The sequence below is a fragment of the Copadichromis virginalis genome, linkage group LG20 (genome assembly GCF_057382275.1).
Source record: "Copadichromis virginalis isolate Kocher_CV1m ecotype Utaka linkage group LG20, C_Virginalis_male_GT1.1, whole genome shotgun sequence".
Lineage (NCBI taxonomy): Eukaryota > Metazoa > Chordata > Actinopteri > Cichliformes > Cichlidae > Copadichromis > Copadichromis virginalis.
The window spans coordinates 10,468,543-10,490,998 of record NC_140637.1 but is presented as its reverse complement, the minus strand read 5'-3'; the positions used below and the strand labels follow the sequence as shown (position 1 = coordinate 10,490,998).

At 39.4% G+C, this 22,456-nt stretch overlaps 1 protein-coding gene across 1 annotated transcript in view; it reads right to left on the bottom strand.

The window, feature by feature from the left end:
- cfap74 (cilia and flagella associated protein 74) overlaps positions 1–20,485 on the bottom strand; it is a 54,129-nt gene extending 33,644 nt beyond the window's left edge. The window contains exons 1-18 of the mRNA XM_085443357.1: positions 20,358–20,485; positions 19,836–19,923; positions 19,595–19,673; positions 19,148–19,306; positions 18,214–18,312; positions 18,029–18,133; positions 16,871–17,044; positions 16,471–16,581; positions 15,565–15,667; positions 15,000–15,157; positions 14,618–14,834; positions 14,345–14,509; positions 12,196–12,354; positions 11,904–12,022; positions 2,500–2,566; positions 1,846–1,935; positions 1,304–1,489; positions 899–1,019 (exon numbers count right to left, since the gene is read on the bottom strand). Of these exons, the coding sequence (XP_085299483.1) occupies positions 899–1,019; positions 1,304–1,489; positions 1,846–1,935; positions 2,500–2,566; positions 11,904–12,022; positions 12,196–12,354; positions 14,345–14,509; positions 14,618–14,834; positions 15,000–15,157; positions 15,565–15,667; positions 16,471–16,581; positions 16,871–17,044; positions 18,029–18,133; positions 18,214–18,312; positions 19,148–19,306; positions 19,595–19,673; positions 19,836–19,914 (2,191 nt within the window). The 5' untranslated portion in view covers positions 19,915–19,923; positions 20,358–20,485. The remainder of the gene's footprint in view (positions 1–898; positions 1,020–1,303; positions 1,490–1,845; positions 1,936–2,499; positions 2,567–11,903; positions 12,023–12,195; positions 12,355–14,344; positions 14,510–14,617; positions 14,835–14,999; positions 15,158–15,564; positions 15,668–16,470; positions 16,582–16,870; positions 17,045–18,028; positions 18,134–18,213; positions 18,313–19,147; positions 19,307–19,594; positions 19,674–19,835; positions 19,924–20,357) is intronic.
- Between the last annotated feature and the right edge of the window lie 1,971 nt (positions 20,486–22,456).

Below are 22,456 nucleotides of genomic sequence, written 5' to 3'. Positions count from 1 at the left end.
TTCCAAAGCCAGCAGAGCAGAGGCAAAAGACTGAGCAGCTTATCAAAGCATCAGCAGCAGGAAGTGCTGAGTGCAGTGATGTAGACTTCAGATCCGCGAGAACACGAAAGAGAAGATGCCTTGTTGCCACCAGCTGTAAGAGCAAGGTGAACCCTCCGCTTTGTGTGTGTGTGTTCTTTTATTTTCGTTCTTACAAGGACTCAATGTCCTAACAGGAATAGAGAGACAGAGGAAAAAAGAAATCATCTACCACGAGGAGATGTTGTCAGTCCTCATTTTCCTTCCAGAGACTGTTTCAGGGTAACACTGTCTCTCTGTCTCCCACATATTATAATCACTCACCAAGGTGGTGCTGTGTTTGCACAGCATGCTAATGACAGAATACAATATACTGATTTAACCTTGTTCACCATCTTAGTTTAGCGCGTTAGCATGCTAATACCTGGCGAAAACAGTACTAAATACAAATTAGCCTAACTCTGTGGCTAATAATCAGAGTCAGAATACTTTGCATGTAAGGACATAATAATAATAATAATAAGATCATAAACAAATGCATTAGACAAAAAAAATGAGCTGATTATAACACTAGGGGAAGTTTTATCACCAAAAAGCAGGACTAGAGCACAAATTAACCAAATTAACTAAAATCATTACAGTCTCTCCAGTCAACATTGGGGCACTTTTTACTCAAAGAATCAAAAACTGCTATTCTGGTATTTTAGCATGTCCTGTGCTTATCATGAGTAAAACACACTGACAATCATTTGGGAAAAGAAAGACAGAGTGCCCAGTTTTGAATTCATGCTATTATGTATTGTAGTTTAGATTTCAGTTTTTCTAGTTCAGGACACAAACTGTGATGGATAATCATGTCATGTGTGTGTCCATATTTTACCTGATTGTTCTTGCTGTTCTCCTGCAGAGAGCTCCCGACTCTGTAGCTTTGATTGGACATCTTCAGCATCAATGGATTCAGGGCTGTTCTGGTTGTTAGTTGCTGTGTTTTGACTGGATGCCTTATTCAGATAAACAAACAGGCAAATATATTCATTTATTTTTACCCATAATATCTGGTCATCCTGAGACAGAAGCTTTGGAATTCTCTCATGTGAAAATAATGAATGCCAATTTTTTTCAGTGGTTTCAAAATCTTTTGCTTGTTCAATCTACAGACAAAATAGCAGTATAATGTATATGGAAAAAAAGCAGGAACAATTGACTTTTTTATTAGCTATATTGGAGTTTCTCCTTTAATGTATCCAAGAAACATTAACTCTTACAGTCCACATAAACAGCTGACCTCATATGTGTTGGTAGAGACCTGTGGTGGCATCTGGACGTAGCTCGTTTCTGGACTGAGACATGTGGAGCTGTCCAGGCTGAAATGCGTGGCCAGTGCACCCTTGTTGGTCAGTGTGATGGTCCGTGAAATAGTCTGGCCCACAACGTGCGAACCAAAGTCAATAAACTGGCTGTCAACCTTCAGCTAGAGAAAGAGTATAGTCACATCCTGTAATTAGCAATGTCAGTGAACAGCTGCCAGGCAAAGTACATAGTTTTACATACATTAATTCACAGAAAGCTGATTAAATAAGACAGTGAGCAAAAATAAAAAGGCAGTCAGTGTTTTTTTTCTGTGGTGTGACCATGCAGTGTGATTGGTTTAGCCACAAATTCATTTCCCTAAATAATTATTAGAGCTAAATTTATAAGGGTAAAAAGCTACAGCAAGACTGGACAAGAAATTCACATCACAAAATACACACAAGACGCAAGCTTATGAAATCAGAATTAGCAGTTATCTGTAATTACCAAAAACTTTGGCTATAGCTCACTACTCACAATACATTTCTTTACAGTGCATCTGATGGGCACAAAGAAGGGACCCAGAGCTGATGCAAACTGGAGCTCTCCTTCCAAGTCCTCGTTGATCTGCAGAGATTAGATAATGATTTTGTGGTAAGCAAAAACAAAGGCTTCATGTTTGATCAAGCGGCAGAAAATTTGATGCTAAAACAAAGAGTGGGGCAGTGGAGGAGTTGTATGAGTTGTTTGCTGCAAAGGATGTGGAACCAAATCTTAAATAAGATGACTCATCTTGAAGGAAGAACACAACATTTTAAGAAAGACACTTACAGAGAACACTTTTGCAGGAAAGATGATAGGATAATTAACAACCTCACGCCATTACGTGTATGGCAAATCGGGAAGAAGCTACTTTGGCCAGCAAAAAATATCCACCTGCTGTAAAAGACTCATTATTTAGCATGTTGTGTTTAAGTTATTCCATGTGATAAAACAGGGAAGATACCACACAATTAATCTTCAGAGAAATACTTAATTTCATCCCTATTATTGAGTATTTGTACAGTAAGTATGATTTCAAAAGTTAAAAACAAACAACAGGTGATAACCACTGAAATAGTTTTTGATGAAAATAAAGATTAAAGAAAAAAATAAGTATAGATGTTTATAGGCAGTGGTGATGCTACAAACCATTGGCTGGAAAATAGCCTGCATGTCAAATGACATCCCGGTGGATAACAAAGTAGGAGGCTGGAAGCTGAAACACAAATGCCAGAAAGTTGAAGATTATTTTCATTTCTTGATCACAGCTTAAAAAGTGAGTCACATTACAACATGATATTGGATATTACTGTTTAATGCAAAGCTCTGGTAGAGGTATAAAGAAGTGTATGATTAGCAACAAAATTTAAAGTATAACAGCATTTGCCTTGAAGGTAAAAACCCTACAATGATACAGAGGATACCCCAACAATCAAATGACTCCCTTTGAGCAAGGACTTGGCAACAGTGAGAGAGAAAAACTCCCTTTTAACAGGAAGAAACCTCCAGCAGAACAAGGCTCAGGTAGGGGCAGCCATCTGTTGTGACTGGTTGAGTATGACAGCAATAATATAGTACAGCAAATTTGCTGTTTTCAACAAACAATTAGCAGCTCTAAATAAAATACTAAACTATAATGAATAAGCTAATGTCAAAAGTAAACCTGATGCTCACTTGACAAGCCAAAGAAAACAAAGTGAAACAAAAATCTACTATTCTATATGAAAGCCATGTAAAGTGGAATCCATAGTTAGACAAAATATAGCAGTTAATCCTTATTATATTGCAGGGGAAATCATACAAGTAAGTAAAAATTCTATTTCCAAATAAGAAAACAAACATGAGGACTGTGAGCTATTTCAAACCAACATGTGTATCTCACAGCACATGTTCGCACAAACCCTAATGCTGCCCCGAGGAGCTTGATAACTTGCTGCCCTTTGAGAGACACGAGAAGAGGCCCGATCAATATAAATATAGCAGGCAGGCGGCCAGGGAAGCAAGGCGAATTCTCAAAATTCAATAAATAAACAAGAAGTTGGAACCGCGCAACTATGAGCATAATTAGGAGTCAGCTACAGTTACAGAATATATACCAGATCCTAAACGAACTGTTGTTGGGCTTGAAAAATACTATGATCCTGTTGCTGTGATAGTAAACTTTAATCTACATTTAAAGACGTAGCTGGATTTTTGTTTGTAGATGAGAGCACCTTGGTGCCAAGTTAACGTCTTTGTCTGAAAAGAGAAGAGCTGAGTCTCTGAAGAGATTCATACAAGTTTTTCTCGCTCTGCCTCACATCCATTTTTTTAAGCTCTGTTAAAAAGCAGAATGAACATTACAGCTTTCTTTCTGTTGACACGAGGAATACAGACCCAAAACAATAAGGAAAGAATATGGAAATAAGCTTATGTTGAGCTTCTAGTTTTTATAGCAAGTTTCATGTGCCGTTACTGTTTTGTTTTTGTAGAATATGTTCATGTTGTTTTGGTTGTTGCATTGCTTCGTGAATAAGAAACATAAGCATTCAAGCCCTTCAGCTTCTATTTGATGAACTAAAAAGAGAACATCTGTGTTTTTTGTTTGTAGGATTGACTGTCTCACACGCACACACGTCAAAAATACTACACACAAAAAAACACAGTTAAACGGCAAACAACCTATAACCACAGTATAATAATGTGCACTATCATCAACTCCAGTGAGCAAAGGGACATTCAGTTTAGCTTAAGGCAGTTGTTTGAAGTTGTTGGTCCAGTTGCCAGGTAAAAAACTTGGAGCAGCCTGGCTGAAGCTGCCATCCAGCTCACCACTGTGATCTGGAAATCTATGAAAGAACTCCACCTGAGTAAATCTGGTAGTAAATGTCACATTGCACATTCATCTTTTTTTCCCTGGTCAGATTTCCTACTTTATTGGTGCTATTCTTCCTAGCTTCAAGACAGCTGGTATGAAGGGATATGAAGGAAAATAGAACAGTTCACTTGGGATTAAATTCTGAATGAGGCAGTCTTTGAAAAAGCCTGCTACAGCCCTATATAAATCGCTTCAAATGAGGCCATACTGTACAGTTTTTATCCTTTAATATCTACTGAAGAGGACTGAGGTGGTGAAGCTTTGTTATACAGTAGTACTGACTATACTCTCGGTTAAATTATACATTCTTGTCCTCATTGGCTTCTACTATAGTAAATCAATAAGGAGTCTCTGTCCATAATTCAGTTCAGCATAGCTAAAACACCCTCATAGTCACACTCAACCACTTCTGAAAGCAATTTACTGAGAAGCATGAAAACTCTGTCTCATGTGTGTCAATAGTACTTGAATAATCTTTCTCTCGTGCTAATTGTTCTGAAGTGAGATCTGGTTCTCTTTATATCAGGTGGCTACAAAGTACAATAATGCACAAATCTTTTCACAGTTTTAGACAACATATAAAAGCTGCAACTTTTTAAGGCTGACTAAATCTTTAGATTAGATTAGATTAGATAGAACTTTATTAATCCCTCGGGTGGGTTCCTCTGGGAAATTCGAGGCAGGTTATACTTTTTTAATCTATCAAAAACCAAAGTGAAGCTGCTTGAAAAGACACTCAGGCAGATGGCTGAAATAAATATGGGCCTGTCACAGAACTTAAGTCTAACTGCAGCGCTGACTGGTGCTCATATTTGGATGTTTTTAAATGGACAGACACAGACAGACTACCAAGAGGGCGATTAATAAAACAACAGACTCAGTTAAGTGCAGTGTGGTTTTCTCATGTCAGTCACTGAAATGAACTTTGACAGTTTTCAGGCAGTTGAGAAGACGAAACTAACTTTGTCAACTTGATGGTTTCAATTGGATACAAGCATAATACATAAGGCTGTCTAAGGATCTTCAATTATACAGTGTGAAAAAATCTTTTACAGAAATCAAACGGGTGATAGAGCCCTTTAGAAGAGCAGGTGAAACTCGAAGTTTGAGTTTAAATATAAGAAAGACTCCACGTTAATGTTCGACTGACACTGACGGCATTCTATAAACGTTGTTCTGGCATACAAACGTTTAAGCGTCCTTGGAAGATAAAACCTACTGACTTTTGTGACTTTTCACACCCATTGTCACCATACATTTGGCATTCATGGGTGACAGTGGGTGTAGGACTAGTTTTTGCTTCCGAGTCTGGATAAACTGTCCCCAGAACCATTGGATGATTTTCCATTAAGTCCACAGACATTTTTTGTCACAGCAGGATGTCTCTAATGAGTTGGCTCTCCGATTCAGTAACTTTTCCAGTGCCATCCCCAGGCCACAATTAAATACTATGACCAAAAAAACCCTTAACTTCTGCAAATTAGACATTTCTACTACTTGCTTGCTTACCATCAGCAGGTTAGTTTAGACCTTATTAGTATTTGCTCAAAGATAAGTACTGCTGACTATGCACAGGTCTTAGAACCGCAGCTGCTCCTATACATGCATATACTGTGTGTGTAAAAGACAGAAAACTAGGCTAAAGTAAAAATATGCTTTCGGTAGCCTGCGTTGACAGCAGGACTGATTAATTACTTGTTAACAGGATTCTATGTTAGTCTTGTTAGCGAGTGTTACCCATATGGAAAAGATATATATAAATATATAAATCTTATAAAGTTTGCATCTGTCTTGTGTGAAACTTGTATGAAAAGCATACAAGAGTGAAAACAGATATAAGATCCCTTGAAAAATTATATAAATGAAATTCTTATGTTTTGGATACTTACTAAAACAATATATGAAAGTAATGAGAAAGTGGCCACTTTCATGAGAAAATCATATAAGCCTTACATGATTCACTATATGAAGTAGGCCACATCTTATGCAAGTCTTTTATAAGTTTCTTTTCCATATGGGTAATGTCAGTCATATGCGTTATGTTGAGAGCTACTGTTAAATGCAAATATAGTAACAAAAAACAAATGAAATCAAACCGAAGCCACAAAGGACCATATTTTATAGAAACAAAATGCAAGAGAATAACACTGAATACACCAAAGAGAACATATCACATCTATTAAGTAAAGTTCATTTATTAAGGTCTTTTCTCAGACAGCCAGGATTTTTTTTTCTTGGATCATCTTTTTTTTGTTTCTTAGAAAATGTGAATAAAATTTAAGCCTGGATGGACCAGGACTGCGCTGAATTTGATCTTACTGCGGTAGGATCCTATTTTTCCTGTGTAATAACTTTCCCTCTCACTCTGAATGATAGCTCTGATTGTATGCTGCTGTATGATAATAGGCACAAGAGAAAAATTAAGGCTAATGTTTCAATGCATGGGAAAGCCCAATTTGGCTCATCTGGACTTTCTCATATTTTGGTTTTTTTTTTTTGGTTTTTCCACAGAAGATAGAAGACAAAGATGCACATGTGCCTCCTAAACAGCATGAAAGCAAACTTTGCTTCAGAAAAAAGGAGAGAACAAGACAACAAGCAAACAAGACAAAAGCATAATATACAGTTAAACAATAGTACAGTTAAATCCATTACAATGCAGTGTAAATGAGACTTCAGGTTTTTAAAAACAGTTTGAGTCTAAATTGGGAAAAAAAAAAAGGTCAAATGACATATAAAGCAGTACTTTTTGATCTGGTTATTAATTAGCAGTGCAAGTGATAATGTTGTCTCTGTATTTATGGCAGTTCTTGATTTAAATAGACCAAATTTCAGTTTAGGTTTGATATGGTTTTCAGTGTTTTCATCAGATTGGGTTTATCAGGATTGAGGAAATCTCGACATTAAATGTAATTGCAGTTGGGCTTAAAGGGTCCTCTTTTACTTTGTCACCACTGTGAATAGTTTTGTCAGTAACAAACTTCCAAACGACTGAACCAAATGAAACAAACCGTACGTGTGATCACACCCTCAGTATCTGCCGAGTACCACCATTTCTACGACAGTCCACGGCTTTCTCTCACAACTGATCTCAGGAACATACACGCCACAGAGGGGTGTCTTCCTCTAAGCCAGTCATTTGCAGTAACATGCTAGGATGTGGCACTAACTGCAAAAACACAACTTCTATGCACTGGCTTTTCACCAAATGTGGCAAGCCCAGGCTGTTGTGGTTTTTGCACCAGTAGTGAAAAGATACAGCAGAGCCCATTGTGGCACAAATGCACCTACACTGGGCAGGGGGTGTCGGGGGAAACGAAGCCAATTTTAGAAATTCAGGGGGCGTACAGGGAACCATGGGCTGGTGTGAAAAAGTCTAGTGTGTTCCTGGTTCCTGGTTCTCTCTCTAGCTGTGCTAATGTTTTTAGCTGGGTGAGCCATGATGATTTTTCAGTTGTCACGACTGATCTCAATACTGTGTGGTTTCATGTCTGAATAATTACACACAACAGGCACTGAAAAATACAGGGAAGGTGTATAACAGGTGCATTCATTCGTCAGGATGTATGAGCGTGACTCAGTTTGTAAAACCGAGGATTTCTGACACCACTTAGCATTTTTTTTCTAGGCTGTTTTGCTTATGATCCTGGTGCAGTTTGTGATTCTGATAAATACAGTGACAGGGTGCTTACAATTTACAGTAGTACCATGTAAACTTGATATTAAATTTAACGATCATTCCAACCATTTGATATCACTACTGTGACTGCAGTATGATGTAACCAACAGTGCTGTAGTAAAATTTTTATTATAATGTCATAAAAACTAAGACAAGAACATTTTTTTGTTGGTGGCGCTTTAAGCAGTAGACGGGGGTCAGCACGGACACCTTGACTGCTCCGTAGCTATACAGCCCATAGACAACAAATTGTGATGCACTGTCTATTCTGACACTTCTCTATCAGAACCACCGTGAACTTCAGTAGCTTGTCTGTTAGATCGGACCACACGAGCCCACTCCCCTCTCATGACCCTGTCACTGACTCACCACTGTTTCTTCCTTGGACCACTTTTGTTAGATACTGAGCACTGCAGTGCAGAAACACCCCACAAGAGTAGTTTTAGAGATGCTCTGACCCAGTCATTTATCCAGTACAATTCCTGCTTCTAACACATCAACTTTGAGGACAAAGTGTTCATTTGCTGGACAAAATATATTTCACCAAATAATAGGTGCCATGATGAAGAGATGATCAGTGTTACTTACGTTACCTGTCAGTGGTGATAATGTTACGGATGATCAGTGTATGATAACATTTATGTCTTCACAGGTAAGGTACCTTTTGAGCATGTATCATTAAATTGCCAGAGAGAAAGTAATCTAATAATAATAATAATGCATTTTATTCCTGAATTGTAGGTTTAGGGTTAACATTTGAATGAATGAATTCGTACAGAGCCTCACTCCAAGTATTTTTATTGTTTTGCTGAAACTCTGGCCATGATATACTTTTACTCACTTTCTACAAATCCCAAATATAATGTAAACTTATTTTATTTAGTTGAATTTTTTAAATATACACTCAACAAAAATATAAACGCAACACCTTTGTTACTGCTCCCATTCCCCATGGGATGGATGTAGAGACCTAAAATTCATTCCAGATACACAATATAACCATCCCTCCCAAACAGTGGTCACAAATCAGTCCAAATGTGTGGTAGTGGGCACATCTGCCATATTGAGATAATCCATCCCACCTCACAGGTGTGCCACATCAGGATGCTGATCTGACATCATGAGTAGTGCACAGGTGTACCTCAGACTGCCCACAACAAAAGGCCACCCTGGAATGTGCAGTTTTGTCTCACAGGAAAATGCCACAGATGCCACAAGCAATGAGGGAGCGTGCAATTGGCATGCTGACAGCAGGAATGTCAACCAGATCTGTCGCCCGTGCATTGAATGTTCATTTCTCAACCATAAGCCGTCTCCACAGGCGTTTCAGAGAATATGGCAGCACATCCAACCGGCCTCACAACCGCAGACCTCGTGTAACCACACCAGCCCAGGACCTCCACATCCAGCAGGTTCACCTCCAAGATCGTCTGAGACCAGCCACCCAGACAGCTGCTGGAACAATTGGTTTGCACAACCAAACAATTTCTGCACAAACTGTCAGAAACCATCTCAGGGACGCTCAACTGCATGCCCGTCGTCCTCATCGGGGTCTTGACCTGACTCCAGCTCGTCGCCGTAACAGACTTGTGTGGGCAAATGCTCACATTCGATGGCGTCTGGCACGTTGGAGAGGTGTGCGCTTCACAGATGAATCATGGTTCACATTGTTCAGGGCAGATGGCAGCTGAGAATGTCCCAGTTCTTGCATGGCCAGCATACTCACCGGACATGTCACCCATTGAGCATGTTCGGGATGTGCTTGACCGGCGTATACGACAGCGTGTACCAGTTCCCACGAATATCCAACAACCTCGCACAGCCATTGAAGTGGAGTGGACCAACATTCCACAGGCCACAATTGACAATCTGATAGACTCCATGCGACGATGTGTTGCACTGCATGAGGCAAATGGTGGTCACACCAGATACTGACCGGTTCTGGGTCCCCAGACCCCCAATAGCGCAAAAAACTGCACATTCCAGGGTGGCCTTTTGTTGTGGGCAGTCTGAGGTACACCTGTGCACTACTCATGATGTCAGATCAGCATCCTGATGTGGCACACCTGTGAGGTGGGATGGATTATCTCAATATAGCAGATGTGCCCACTACCACACATTTGGACTGATTTGTGACCACTGTTTGGGAGGGATGGTTATATTGTGTATCTGGAATGAATTTTAGGTCTCTACGTCCATCCCATGGGGAATGGGAGCAGTAACAAAGGTGTTGCGTTTATATTTTTGTTGAGTGTAGTTTTGTAAAGAGCATTTACATTTTTCTAATTCAAAGATTCAAAGATTATTTTGCAAACACCAACCAGCAACTCCTGATCCAGGGCTTTCCGAGTATGTAACACAGGTTTGGACCTTATAACCACATAGCATTCTTCTATTTGTAAAACCACAAAAACAACACCAAACAGCTGTGAAGTAACTGCTATTTTTTAAACCTTGAGAGCTCATATTATTATTGCTCTGCATATGCCTGAATACATTTTCCTCACTTTATACAATAGGTTGCTATGCGGATTGCCTACCATCTGGTTATTTCAGATTTTCAGCTGTCTTCCTGTAACAAATTTAATGAGGCATCAAGTGATTAAAATGTCCAGGATTTGGGGGATGGTCATCCAACAGCATGACATGTAGTATCATGATGGTTAATGGGAGGTTAGCCACAATGAGTAATAGAGCATATCAGACCTTGTAAGGCTATATTAACACAAAGCCTGAATGTACTGAATTGACTAGAGCTTTGTGTTACAATTTATGAATTCAAAATTTTCACACATTCTTATTTTTATTTTGTTGTGATTAAAATGAACGAAAAGCAGGCGCAGCATTTATTATTTTAGTGCTGTAGAACTAATCTGATGTCTGCAAATGTGAAGCTAATGTGAAACTATAATATGTGCACCTACAAGTAAAATCAATAAAATCAAAGAGACGACCAACTTTACTTCTCTCAAATAAAAGGAAGATACTAGAAAAACAGTGAGTGTTATGCTTTGTATACAGTATGCGTGCATTTACCCATTTGGTATTTAAGTGCATTTTGTACATGTGAGTTTGCAATTGAGAACTCGCATGTAGAAGGTGATACGTTCAGACAAGTGGTCCTGCACTAAAGCTCAAGAACGGCATCAGTAGTGTTCAAGCTGACCCTGCTGTAGCCTGCGAGATTCTTCAACTCAGTCAGGCAGAAAGAAAAGAGATGAAGAAACCACATCAAGCCATGGGAGAGCTGATGGGAAAGTGATACACAGTGAGTGACCTGGAGAACAATGCATCTCTGCTCGGCCTGTGGGCTGCTGGCATGCTGATAGAGAGGAGATAGAAGAGACATGGACTGACTCATGTAGCTGAGCCTCGTAAGAGGAGCTGTGAGCGTGGTGATCCAAGCTGGCATCCATATGTGGGAGGATAGGCTTTTCTTTCACGACCACTCCACATCATATTTTAAAAAATGACAAGAAGTGGTTGCTAAATGGTGATGCACGACCAGATGTTTCAATGTGACAACTGAAGCGGTTTAATACATATGGGAGTTTATCACAACAGACCTTTAATGTTTGATTTCTGGAATTTTATCCGTTTCTGGTGCCACACTATCAGATGTCTGAAACCAGATTTCCCGACCACTTCAATACTTTAACCCGCAAACGAGCACAACCATGAAGCAACACCGCTGCGTTAATGCAGTCCCCCCCCCCCCGGTGTCTCTCTCATCTCTATGAGATAAATATATCTATTTTGTCCTCAGCTGGGATTCAGTAGGGGTTCTAGTGGGCTGCGTGATGCTATGCTATGTTGGTTTTCCCTTCAGAGATATTTACTTTGTCTGTCATGATTCGTAGAACTGGAGTAATTGGCTCTTCCTGAATCAACTTCAATATGGTAATATTGCCTATTGAGAATTTTAGAAAGATTTTCCTAAAATTGTTGCCTAAAACAAATACTTTAGGTCTTTGTTTACTGTTATAGCTGTTATAATTAATAAAACACAAAACTTACTTGATGGTGAAAAAGTTCTTCAAGTGAGGGGAGACCCCGAGAAACTTGCAGTTAATAACTGCGTAGCTGATATTAGTCAGGACAATTTTCTTCTTGTACATTTTTCCCACATCAAAGTCCTAAAATAGACCAAAACATTTAATATAATAATTCAGTTCAGTTCAGTTTTACTTATATAGTGCCAAATCACAACAGCAGTTACCTTATAGCACTTTATATTTTAAGGTAAAGATTCTACAATAAAATAAAGACATACATTTTTGTGTTTTGGGACTGAAAAAACCCCTCATACCTTGAAGAGGATGACCTCTGGTTTACTAATGAATGGAGGCCCTTTTAACTCTTTTCCACGATTTCTTTTAGCAGTCATATTGAGCTTTCCACTCGCTATTGGAGGTTTTTCTTGCCTCAGTTGTGTTTGCACCAGTGTAGTATTCTCATTGGGCATTTTCTGTAACCACACAAGCAAAGCAACAACTGCTAATTAGTAATAATCTACTATAAGATACTCAAAGATTGCAGCCAAATGGATCCACAGTACAAAAAAAAAAAGAAAAAAAAAGAAAAGGGAGATCATTTTTCTGGATCATAATTTCTTATAATTTAAACCCAGAGTCGTCCTTCATTTCTCTGCCATGTAGAAAAACTGGGAAACTACTGTTGAAATTGCTCTTCTTTTTCTTATTTTAAATTATCTGAAGGATTAAATGTGGAGTTAAACTCATTTACACCAACAGATAGAGGAGTTTCATGGTCCCGTCCACTTGTAATATGTAAAATGAGTTTGACATTCCTGGAATAGAACATGTAGGAGTTTGTATGGTGATAAAACAACAGGTAACTTCATCATCCAAAAAGTTTTCTTAAGGTGCTTTTGTTATTCAATAGTTGGAAGTTTAAATCATTTTTAGGCTTGGTCTAACACATCCAACATACTGTATAGCGAACAGGTTTTTCTAGTGTCAGAAATTAACTTGGGCACAAGGTTATTTTAAAATACCTTCACCTTAGGGCACAGGCATGTACACAGCACTCTGGCTCCAGTTTCTCTCGCCATCAAAAACATGCTAAGTTAATTCTCCTGTCACTGTGCCCTTGACCATATGCTTACAGCTGGAGCACTGGCTGCAGAGGCACTGCCCACTGCTCCTAGTAAGGATGGATTAAATGGAGGGAATGAGTTGCTCTGTCAGGATTAATAAAGGATATCTAACCAAAACTTGATTTTCAAGAGTCATACTTACTACATGTTATCACAGTTGTCTAAAAATAGTGTGTGAGCTTTATGTCATAAATAATACCCTTCTCCCCCAACCCCCTGACACTGAATTAGATAATTGGTAGAAAACGGATAGATACTGTATCATTATGGATCAAGATAGTGGATTTGATACTAGTGGTATTGGTGTGGTTTACAAGGCTGCCTTATTCAGCGTTTTGTATTTTTATTCCGTCCATGCTTTATTCTGCACTGTAGAGCGCTTTTATAACTTTGTTACAAAGTGACGTGTTGACATTTAATCACTGTTCTCCCCCTCATGAATCATCTCATTAGCTTTATTGTATCGCTCTGCTCTGCTGTTGTGCTGGCTGTGTTGAAAAGTACCCTTTGATGAGGGCGTCAGTCTGATCTGTATTTTAGGAGGAGAGATCACTTCCATTTGGCTTGTCACTCGCTCAGACCTCTGAGCTGCAACGCTACGCTCGCTCTGGGCTCACAGGCACCAGCACAATGAGAAGTGATGTCCGTCGCCCCACATTTCAAGAGCGCTGGGGCTCCAGATTAGACACAGAGGCTTCTCATCTTCATGTCAGTGAGCTAGTGTAGAAACTTTCACCTTTAACGTCAACTCCCATGGAACGATCTCAAAATTGTCACTGTAGGCCAATGCTGATATGATCAACACAACTCAATTTGACTTATTTTATATATATATTGAAATAAATGATCTCTATATTAAAATATTAGCTAAGCTGTAGTTGTTGTCTAGAGTATGATGGATGGAAAGTCTTGCAATTGCTTATGTACAAATGGGAAAAAATTGGCTAGCTGTCGATTTCTAAAATGTAAACAGTGCTCTCTTTAATGTGACTAATCACATTAATGCTTTCAGAATCATTATTAATGCCAAATAAATAACACAAGTTTTCAAAAACAGAGCTCTACCTTGTTCCCTCAGCACTGAGGCCTGACTGCTGACTCTTTGTACAGAGTTTATGTGTATGTGTATGGCGTCTCTTTTCACCTGCCTGAAACAAGCTTCACTGTGACCATGCTGAGTTATTCCCATTCCAGTCTAATGCATATGCTCCAACCAGCAGGAGTCTCGAGTGCAATCTTTAGGATATTAATGTGCCTGCTGAATGGTACGTGATTTATGGCCATTTAAATTTAGCAGGTTGCATAGGTTTGCTTTCGGTCGGCTGTTGTTTTAGTCAACCTTGATGTGTTGGTCCCACAGTCCGGAGAATTCAGGCTCAGCCAGGCTGTCAGTAGGGATCTGGTGATTCACTTTCTCCTCGTTATCCTCAGTCCCCTCCAGGTCCTCAACATCAGAGCAAGCTGACGATGACGAGGAGCTGCTGGTGTCACTGAAATCTCTGAACTGTTGGACAAATACAAACACACACGAACGATTCATTATAAATTGCTCAAAATGCCCTCCAAGCAATCATTTCATAGTAGGCATCTCAGATCTTAGATTCCCCCTCACGATTGTGGCTTTCTCCTCAGCAGCTGATGGGGGAACAGAATCCAGGTAGTACGGGAGCTTCTCACTTGCCCTCCTCAGAGATAGGAACTTCTCAGTGGCTGAGGGTTTGGGCAGTAGCAGTGCCGGCTTCCTCTGCCTCCTATTCGTCAGCTGTTCTTCCTGAAGGATTTTTGAAACAATCTCCACTCTTTTTGACTTCTGGCTCTCCTGAAATTCCCTGAGAAGGGTAAATCGACAACACTGCATTATCCTGAAATGGGGTCATGCATTCCTCAGCACACAGTGAGAGAAAACACCCACACGTTGCTGCATGGAGTGGGAGTGGAGGACATGCGTGTGGGAGAGGAGAGGATAGGAGAGGAGAGTAGAGGAGAGGACATACCCTTCTTTACGTTTTGTTTCCTGCTGTTGTTTCTGCTGGTACATATGTTTCATACTGTTGATTCCTTGGGCCTGCAGGGATTCTCTCAGTTGTCTTTGTAGCTGCTCCTTCTTCTGGGCATTAGCTCTGGCTCTGCTTTGCTGGACCTGTAAATTCTCCTAAGGAAACAACGGCAGATTAATAAAGCTATACTCGACCACATGCAGCTTTAAGACTGAACTGACTGTTTGAAGGCAGAGACATCAGACAAAGAGACATTTTCTCTTTAGACACACAATTTGCCTTGAATCATATGTTTAATCAGAAAATACAGCAATAAACAGAAACAAAGCATTGTCAACAGTACATATCCACACACAACTCAAAGTGAGCCTAGTTGGATCACTATGACTTCATAGCTTCATTGCTAAATAATTCATAATGCAAATGTTAATTTAGGCACTTAAAATGATGTTATAGTAACCAAAAAGCACAGTAGTGATATAAAAAAATAATAACATATAGGCTTTTTTTTAATCTCATCATTAATGAAACAACCACAATGTTATGCTGTTCTTTTGCTTACTTGGGTTGCTTCTATGTTAGTTTTCAATGACTTTACAGCCTGTAACCTCTTTTCCAGTAACTCTTGGTTCTGCCGCTCCCTCTCAGCCTCCTGCTGATTCATCCTGAATGAAATGGGGACACCAACTAAGCACGCAAAATGTCAAATACAGCACAGAGAGAAAACAGCAAATGTGCTATTATTGCCTGGCATTAAAAACCCAAGGTTGAGCCAAATTTACACTGGTGACATCGTAAGTAGTACAAAAGGACAGAATTCAAGTCAACTTATAGGTGGAATAAACTTGGAAGTAACAGCAAATATTTTCAGATTATCTTCAGCCACAGACAAATACATATTTGGTAAGCATACATACAATTGTATGTGTAGTTTTTACAACCTTTAATAAAATTGTGTGTTCATAATGTATAAATGGGATTTCCACAAGGTCAACTATTGGCTTATTGGAGTTTTTATAGTTTTTGGCTTTCTAGGCACCAGCTATTTCTGTGTAGAATTTGTTTCCATTAACAAATAAAAAAATATATACAATAGGACCTATGATGGTCTCACTACATTTCCACAATGGGTTCAATTGAAGTGTAGATTGTGCTAAAATTTACATTTGTGAAATATCATGCAAAATTATTATACACCAGAACAGACTCTAATGGCTTGAGTAATTAGTGATTTTTAGAAAAATCAAGATTTGAATAGATTTTTTGTCTTCTCAGATCACTTTCAGCTAGATCAATGATGTATAAATCTGAGCTCTTTCAAGTGTCATGTCTACTCTGCTTGTAATGCAATTTGCCAGGATGTGCGAATGATCAATAGGACGTGCCAGCTCTCCAATGAGTCCTCTGAGATAATTCACATCTTTGTTTTACCCCTCTGACACTGTTTATTGGTTTGAAAGCTGATTACCTTTTTACAGTCTGTTTCAAGTACTTGGCAGCTATTTTGCGGCTCTCTCGGCCCTCTTCGATTTTCCTCTGACATTCAGTCTTCTCTTTCTTTAGCATGGCTGCCTGTTTACTATCAGAAGAGAATCACAGACACTTACACACAGAGTGTTATCATCACATGGCTATTTTTGGCTTGTGATAGAGGCTTCTCACGAAAATAATCACATGCTTTAAATATAATGGATACACAGGAACAAAATGTGCCTACAAGAGTCATTTCACTCAGGTTATGTGCAACACATCACTCTTAGTTATTCACATAATGACAAATCGCTTTGAATTGTCTATGCATAATAAGGACAACAAATCAGGGGAAAAAGCAAAGCTTTTAGGAGGGTAAATATGGCTGTTTTCCATACTCCCTCAGATTCTTCATCTTGAGTTGCAGGTTTTGGCTGGCTTCCCTCTCCTGCTGCAGCCTCGTTGCTGCCTTCTGGGCTTTAAGAACCTGGAAGAGCTGCTCCTCTTCCTGCACCTCCTGCCGGAGCAAGGAGCATCTGCCAAGCTCAACTTCCACCTCACTCAGCTCCAGTCTGAGGAGCAAGGACAAATGCATGCAGATGGAATAAAATGAATGGGAGAACTCTAAAAACACTAAGTATCTGTAGAGTCAATACGATGAATATTACCACCTCAATATCAGCCAGCTGTCAGCCCTGAAAACACATGCAATTAAAAATCCCCGATCCCTCTACTTTAAACTATAAACACGCCCTTTTCTTTCAATGGCAGTTTCACCAAGAGGTGACACTTTTCATACAAAGTTTTGACTTTAACAGTTTCACACTGTTCTGAGACATTTCATACTGACATTTTTTAACTGACTGAAATACTCTCATTACAAGCTGTAAGCTTATAGTCAGCTTGACCACGCAGAGATTTGCACTGCACTGTGAAACACCCAAAGTATTCCTATTCTATCCTATTTCTAAACTGTTATTTTTTTTTATCTTATAAATGTCGTTCAAATAAGAGGCCAGCTTAAACCTGGCTGTATGATTGTTTAAAAAGCTTCTAAACCTGCACTGAAACCATTACAGTATTTTATTTCCCTCTAGAAAAACCCACACTTCCTAACAGCAGAATGAGAAAGGATTCCTTACAGATTTTTTACACAGCAAAATTGTTTACAGCCTTTATTACTGTATTGAGTAACCAGGCTTTATGACTAAAAAGTGCACAAAAAAACCCACAAGGGGCTGCAGAGCTGTGGGTGTGTTTTCTAGGATACCACTGAAGTGCTGAAATACAATCCATGAAGACCAGTTAGAAAAATACATTTTTGAGTTTGAAGCTTTATCAGACACCCAAACACAGCAAATCCATTTGGTTACATGCTGACAACTGCAAAAAAACCAAAACACAAATACACTGTTCTTTCAACAAAATTATCTGCCACCCTCTGTGTTTGCTCTCAGTGTCAAAGCAGTGGTATAATTGCGGCAAATAAGGGTGCTGGCCTTTTCTAGCAGTACTAATGCCTCTTAGATCAAGACCTGTTTTCTTCTTGGACTCACTCTAGTTGCTTCAGCTCAATGTTGATGTGGCCCTCGAGCTCCTCCTCACTCTGCAGCTTTTGACATAGGTGCTTATGCTGGGCTCGCAGTCGAAACAAAGCCACGCTGACAATTTTAAACAGAAAGACAAAAAAAATTAGTCAAAATAAAAGTACCAAAGACCAGTTGGTTTATTTTAAACTCACCTGTTGTCTGTTACTTTCTGTTGTTCTATCTCTCTCTCCAAGTTATCCCTCTGCTCCAACAAACTTTGAATATTCTGTTGACAGAGTTTTAGCTTTTCTCTGAAGAAAAAAAAAACACAGGATAAAGAAGACAAGCTGCAGTGCTGACATAGAGAAACACCAAAAACGTGAACATTTTCAAGGCACTTAAAATAGGATGCGTACAGAGCACTGGCTAATGGATTTCCTTGAGGCCACTGCAACAACAGGGAGGTAATTCTGTGTCCTAACAAGGTAATCAAATGAAGATATTAGAAAGCTGAGAGTGGACACACACTGTAACAGCTTTGAATTGCCCAATGTTCCTTTTGCAGTCTAATGGTGTGCAACACAACAATCTGCGGCTGTGGCAAAAGACCGTCATAAAAAGAAAATTGTGGCACGTGGTATGACAAGGCCTGCAGACAGGTTGAAAGATAGGTGCATTTAGGTTCCCATTAAACACACGTTTACTGTGGCTGAAGTATAACTCCACGCTGACCGCTGATGCTCTGTGCTAAAGGAAGATGACAGACATTTTCCATGGAACTGCATCACAGTTCATCAGGTGCTCAATGGCTCATGGTCCAGACAAATAAAAAGACGGAAGGAAAGTGGGGAGAAAGGACATTATAAGAAATGTTCTGTCCTCGGCTGAAATCATTTTCTACAAATTGCCGAATCAGTTGGAACAGATATGATTGGCCTTGTGTGAAAAGGGCAGGAGCAGAAAAAAATGGAATAAAACAGGGGAACATTTTTGAAAAGACTGGGCAAAAGCCTGTGTATTTTTAAAATATATTCTCATAAAAAAGCTTTTCTACTGGTACTGGTTTGTGTGGAGTCTAGAAAGGTTCACAAAATGTAGGTAAGGAGCTTCTGTAGCTCTAGAGGTCTGTCAGTGCCAGGTTCAGACCTGGCTTTCAACACGTCATGCTCCTTCTGTCCGTGAAAGCAGTCCAGCTGGTCGAGGTTTCGTCTCAGCTTGAACATCCGTGCTGTCTCGGCATAACTCCTCTTCTTACAACCATCAGCCATAGCCGCAAGGTCACCATCGTCAACACCATCATCCTCTCTTGGGGCAGATGCAGAATTACATTTAGAAAAGGCTCCTTATGTGATGCAAACTCTTAGATACACACACTATTATTCACAGACTGTCTTTCATGTATGGAAGTATATGATGTAACAGACTTTCAACAGATGCTGAAATAAAAAACAGAAATTGAACTTTATTGCTTTGTATAACAATATCTGACCGAAACAAGCACCGTGGTTTTGAATACAAGACACACTGCCATTTGGATTTAACTGCCCAATAGTTCTCAAAAAAAAAAAAAAAAAAAAAATAGCAAACACCCACTCAGACAATTCTTCTAACCAGTCCAAATCAGCAGGCACATCTGACTCTTCGGCTTTAAAGGTTTCATCACTTGGATCATCTGAAATAAATCAGCATATCTCAGTCTCAAGCTAAAAAAGGGCTGTTTTATATAGGCGTAGTTATGGATAAAGTAATGTATATCTGTGAGACTTAAAGGCTTTTTTTTCCTGAAAGCTACATGAAGCAGCAGGATCTGGTATTTACCATTTACTCTCCTCACCTGGACTGAGGTGGACATCCAGCTGTCCACACCTGTCAGGCTCCACCTCTGCGGGGCTTCTCCTGTCTTCTACCTCCATGTCACCTTACTTATGAAGGGCACAGGACTACATTACCGAGCAAGCCTTAATGATAACGGCATACAGAAATAGACATAGCAAATCTGTTAAATCCAGGTGAAGTCATTCAATGACTGAGAGCCAGTTCTTTCACGCAACAGGAAAATAAATTAATATTAAAAACTGGCCACTATTGCTGAAATTTAAATGTAGTTTTAAGCGGCTCTTTTTGGCGGTTTAGTAGGGTTAGGTTATATTTCCGTAGTGCCAGTGTGACATTTGTCCCAAGCACCATAACATTCAATCAGAATAATCCTAAAAGAAAACTGATGTGTCTTTTATTCGAGCTGAGCTAGCTTGAAGAGCAAGAAAGTGGGGCCAGCTAAAGCAAATGATAATAATAATACAGTGTTTGCTCTGTGTCACTCTTACGACAAAAACAAAACATTAAAAAAAACGGTTACCTTTTGTAGCTCGTCTTTCCTCTTATAAAAACGGCTTCTCAACATCACTTTTTCTCAAAGCAGCCATGTTTGCTGGTGTTTCCAAGGAAACGTGACGCGAGGGGCGGAGTCGTACTGCCCGCTGAAACCTTCCAGGTGCGACAGAAATTAACCGTTGGTGGCAAAATAGTACCGACAGCATCAAAAATCGATTTACCTGTCGAAATGATCCAAAAGAAAAGTCTGTCGTTGTACGGTAATGACATGGCAGACTGTTACAGACATTATAAGACTTTAATTCAACACGAAATGTAAAAATGTAAAGGTTTTAATATCTAAAATGACTTTCTTTCTTTCTTACAACATTGCACATTGCCATTCACCGTCTTTTTTTCTCTGGCCTGACAACAGTCAAGAAGCCAGAGAGCACAAAACATCTCAGCTGATTTAGAGAGAATGATATGTCTGTGTTATGCAAAGTCTTTTGTCAAGCATGCACAACCCCACGGGAAACAGGCGCGCATTTTCTAGTAGATTGGTGGGTTATTGCACCATCACAAGGCTTCTTTTTCTTTTTGCCATTATTAAGCTTTCATCGAGCTCATCATAATTTTGAAGTGGAATTCACAAGAGGAAGGAGAAATGTGTGTTCTTACTGTATATCACACTGAAGTCATGTGACAGGCCTAGAGGAATAAGTTGTATTACCATAGGAGGCCTGGTAAATAAATAGTGTGAGGATGCGTGACTGTGATGAATGGGAGGGAGACTTTTTTTGTTTTGTTTTTTGAGATAAAGGGAAGAAAAGTGACTTGAGTAGAAAAAGGAGCTCGGCCGATATTAAGGAGGGATCAGCTGGAGAAAAACAGAAAGATAAGAGAGAGAATACATGATGGTGAAAAAAGGAGCCTAACAGGAAAAAGGAGGAGTTTATGGATGAGGAATCCAACAAATGCAGTCCTGTTAAATGCACTGTAGTGTGTACGACAACCTAACATTTTCCACATCAAAAGCCCTTACAGTCCAACTCCAAGAGAAGGGGTGGCCAGGAGGGTGGAGTGGATCTACAGCCCCTGGCCATGCTGACCTTTATGGTGCGGTTGACAATAAATATAAGCACCCACCTAATGGAGAGAGCTTGAAAAATAATTGAGTTACAAAACTTTGGAAAAGTGGACTCACAGAACAAAAACAACCACACTTCAGGAAAAATGTATCAACCAGATTCAGAAAGAGACTAATGACTAGTTCAACTTCATTAACTTGTATTTGATGTATATATTATCCTCTTAAACAGCATTGTTTCTGTTTTGTCTGCATGGCAAGGATTACTGCATCACATTCGAATCTGCTTTGCCTGACCATATTCGCAGTTGCTGCTTTGCTTAATGAGACATAATGAGTGTTTTTCCAGGAATTTTTAGAAATCCGTTACTCGAAAGTAGGTATGACAGGAAAGTAGAGGAGGAGCAAGACATGAGGAGTGCCAGTGTAGGAATCAACAACCTTTATTTATAGAGCACATTAAAAGCCTAGGCATACCAAAGTGCTAGGCTTTTAATGTGCTCTATAAATAAAGGTTCCTCATCCCTCCCATCCCTGTATTCTCTAATATGACTTTTCTGTCAACTTACTGTACTGATGTCTTATCTAATCTCTATTCAGTTCCTTTAGAGGCTAAATCTCGTGAAACTGTGGCCTTTGATCTCATACACCAGAAAATGTTTGATCCCTGAGAAACAGTCTGATCTGCATGTGCTTTAGAAAAGAATTATATAACAGTCTGGGGTGGAGGCGTGGATGTAAAAGTGTACATACTGTAGGCTTATTTCAGGCTTTTAACAGCTGGGTTTGCAACACAACAAACACAGTCTGTGATTACGTTTACACTGCGAAGGAGGACATTACAAGATTAAACTAAACAGTTGTTCTTTTATGCATTAGTACATGCATTTTGTTTTTGTCACTCCTATACATACAATATGTCTTTTATTTTTAAATTTCACAGTTAGAGAGGCAATACTCACCATAAATTCAATATGCTGAGCGAATTGATGGAAGGCCCCAAATTTTGGTGTTGGTCCGATACCAAGTAAGTACAGAGTCTATTGCATATACCA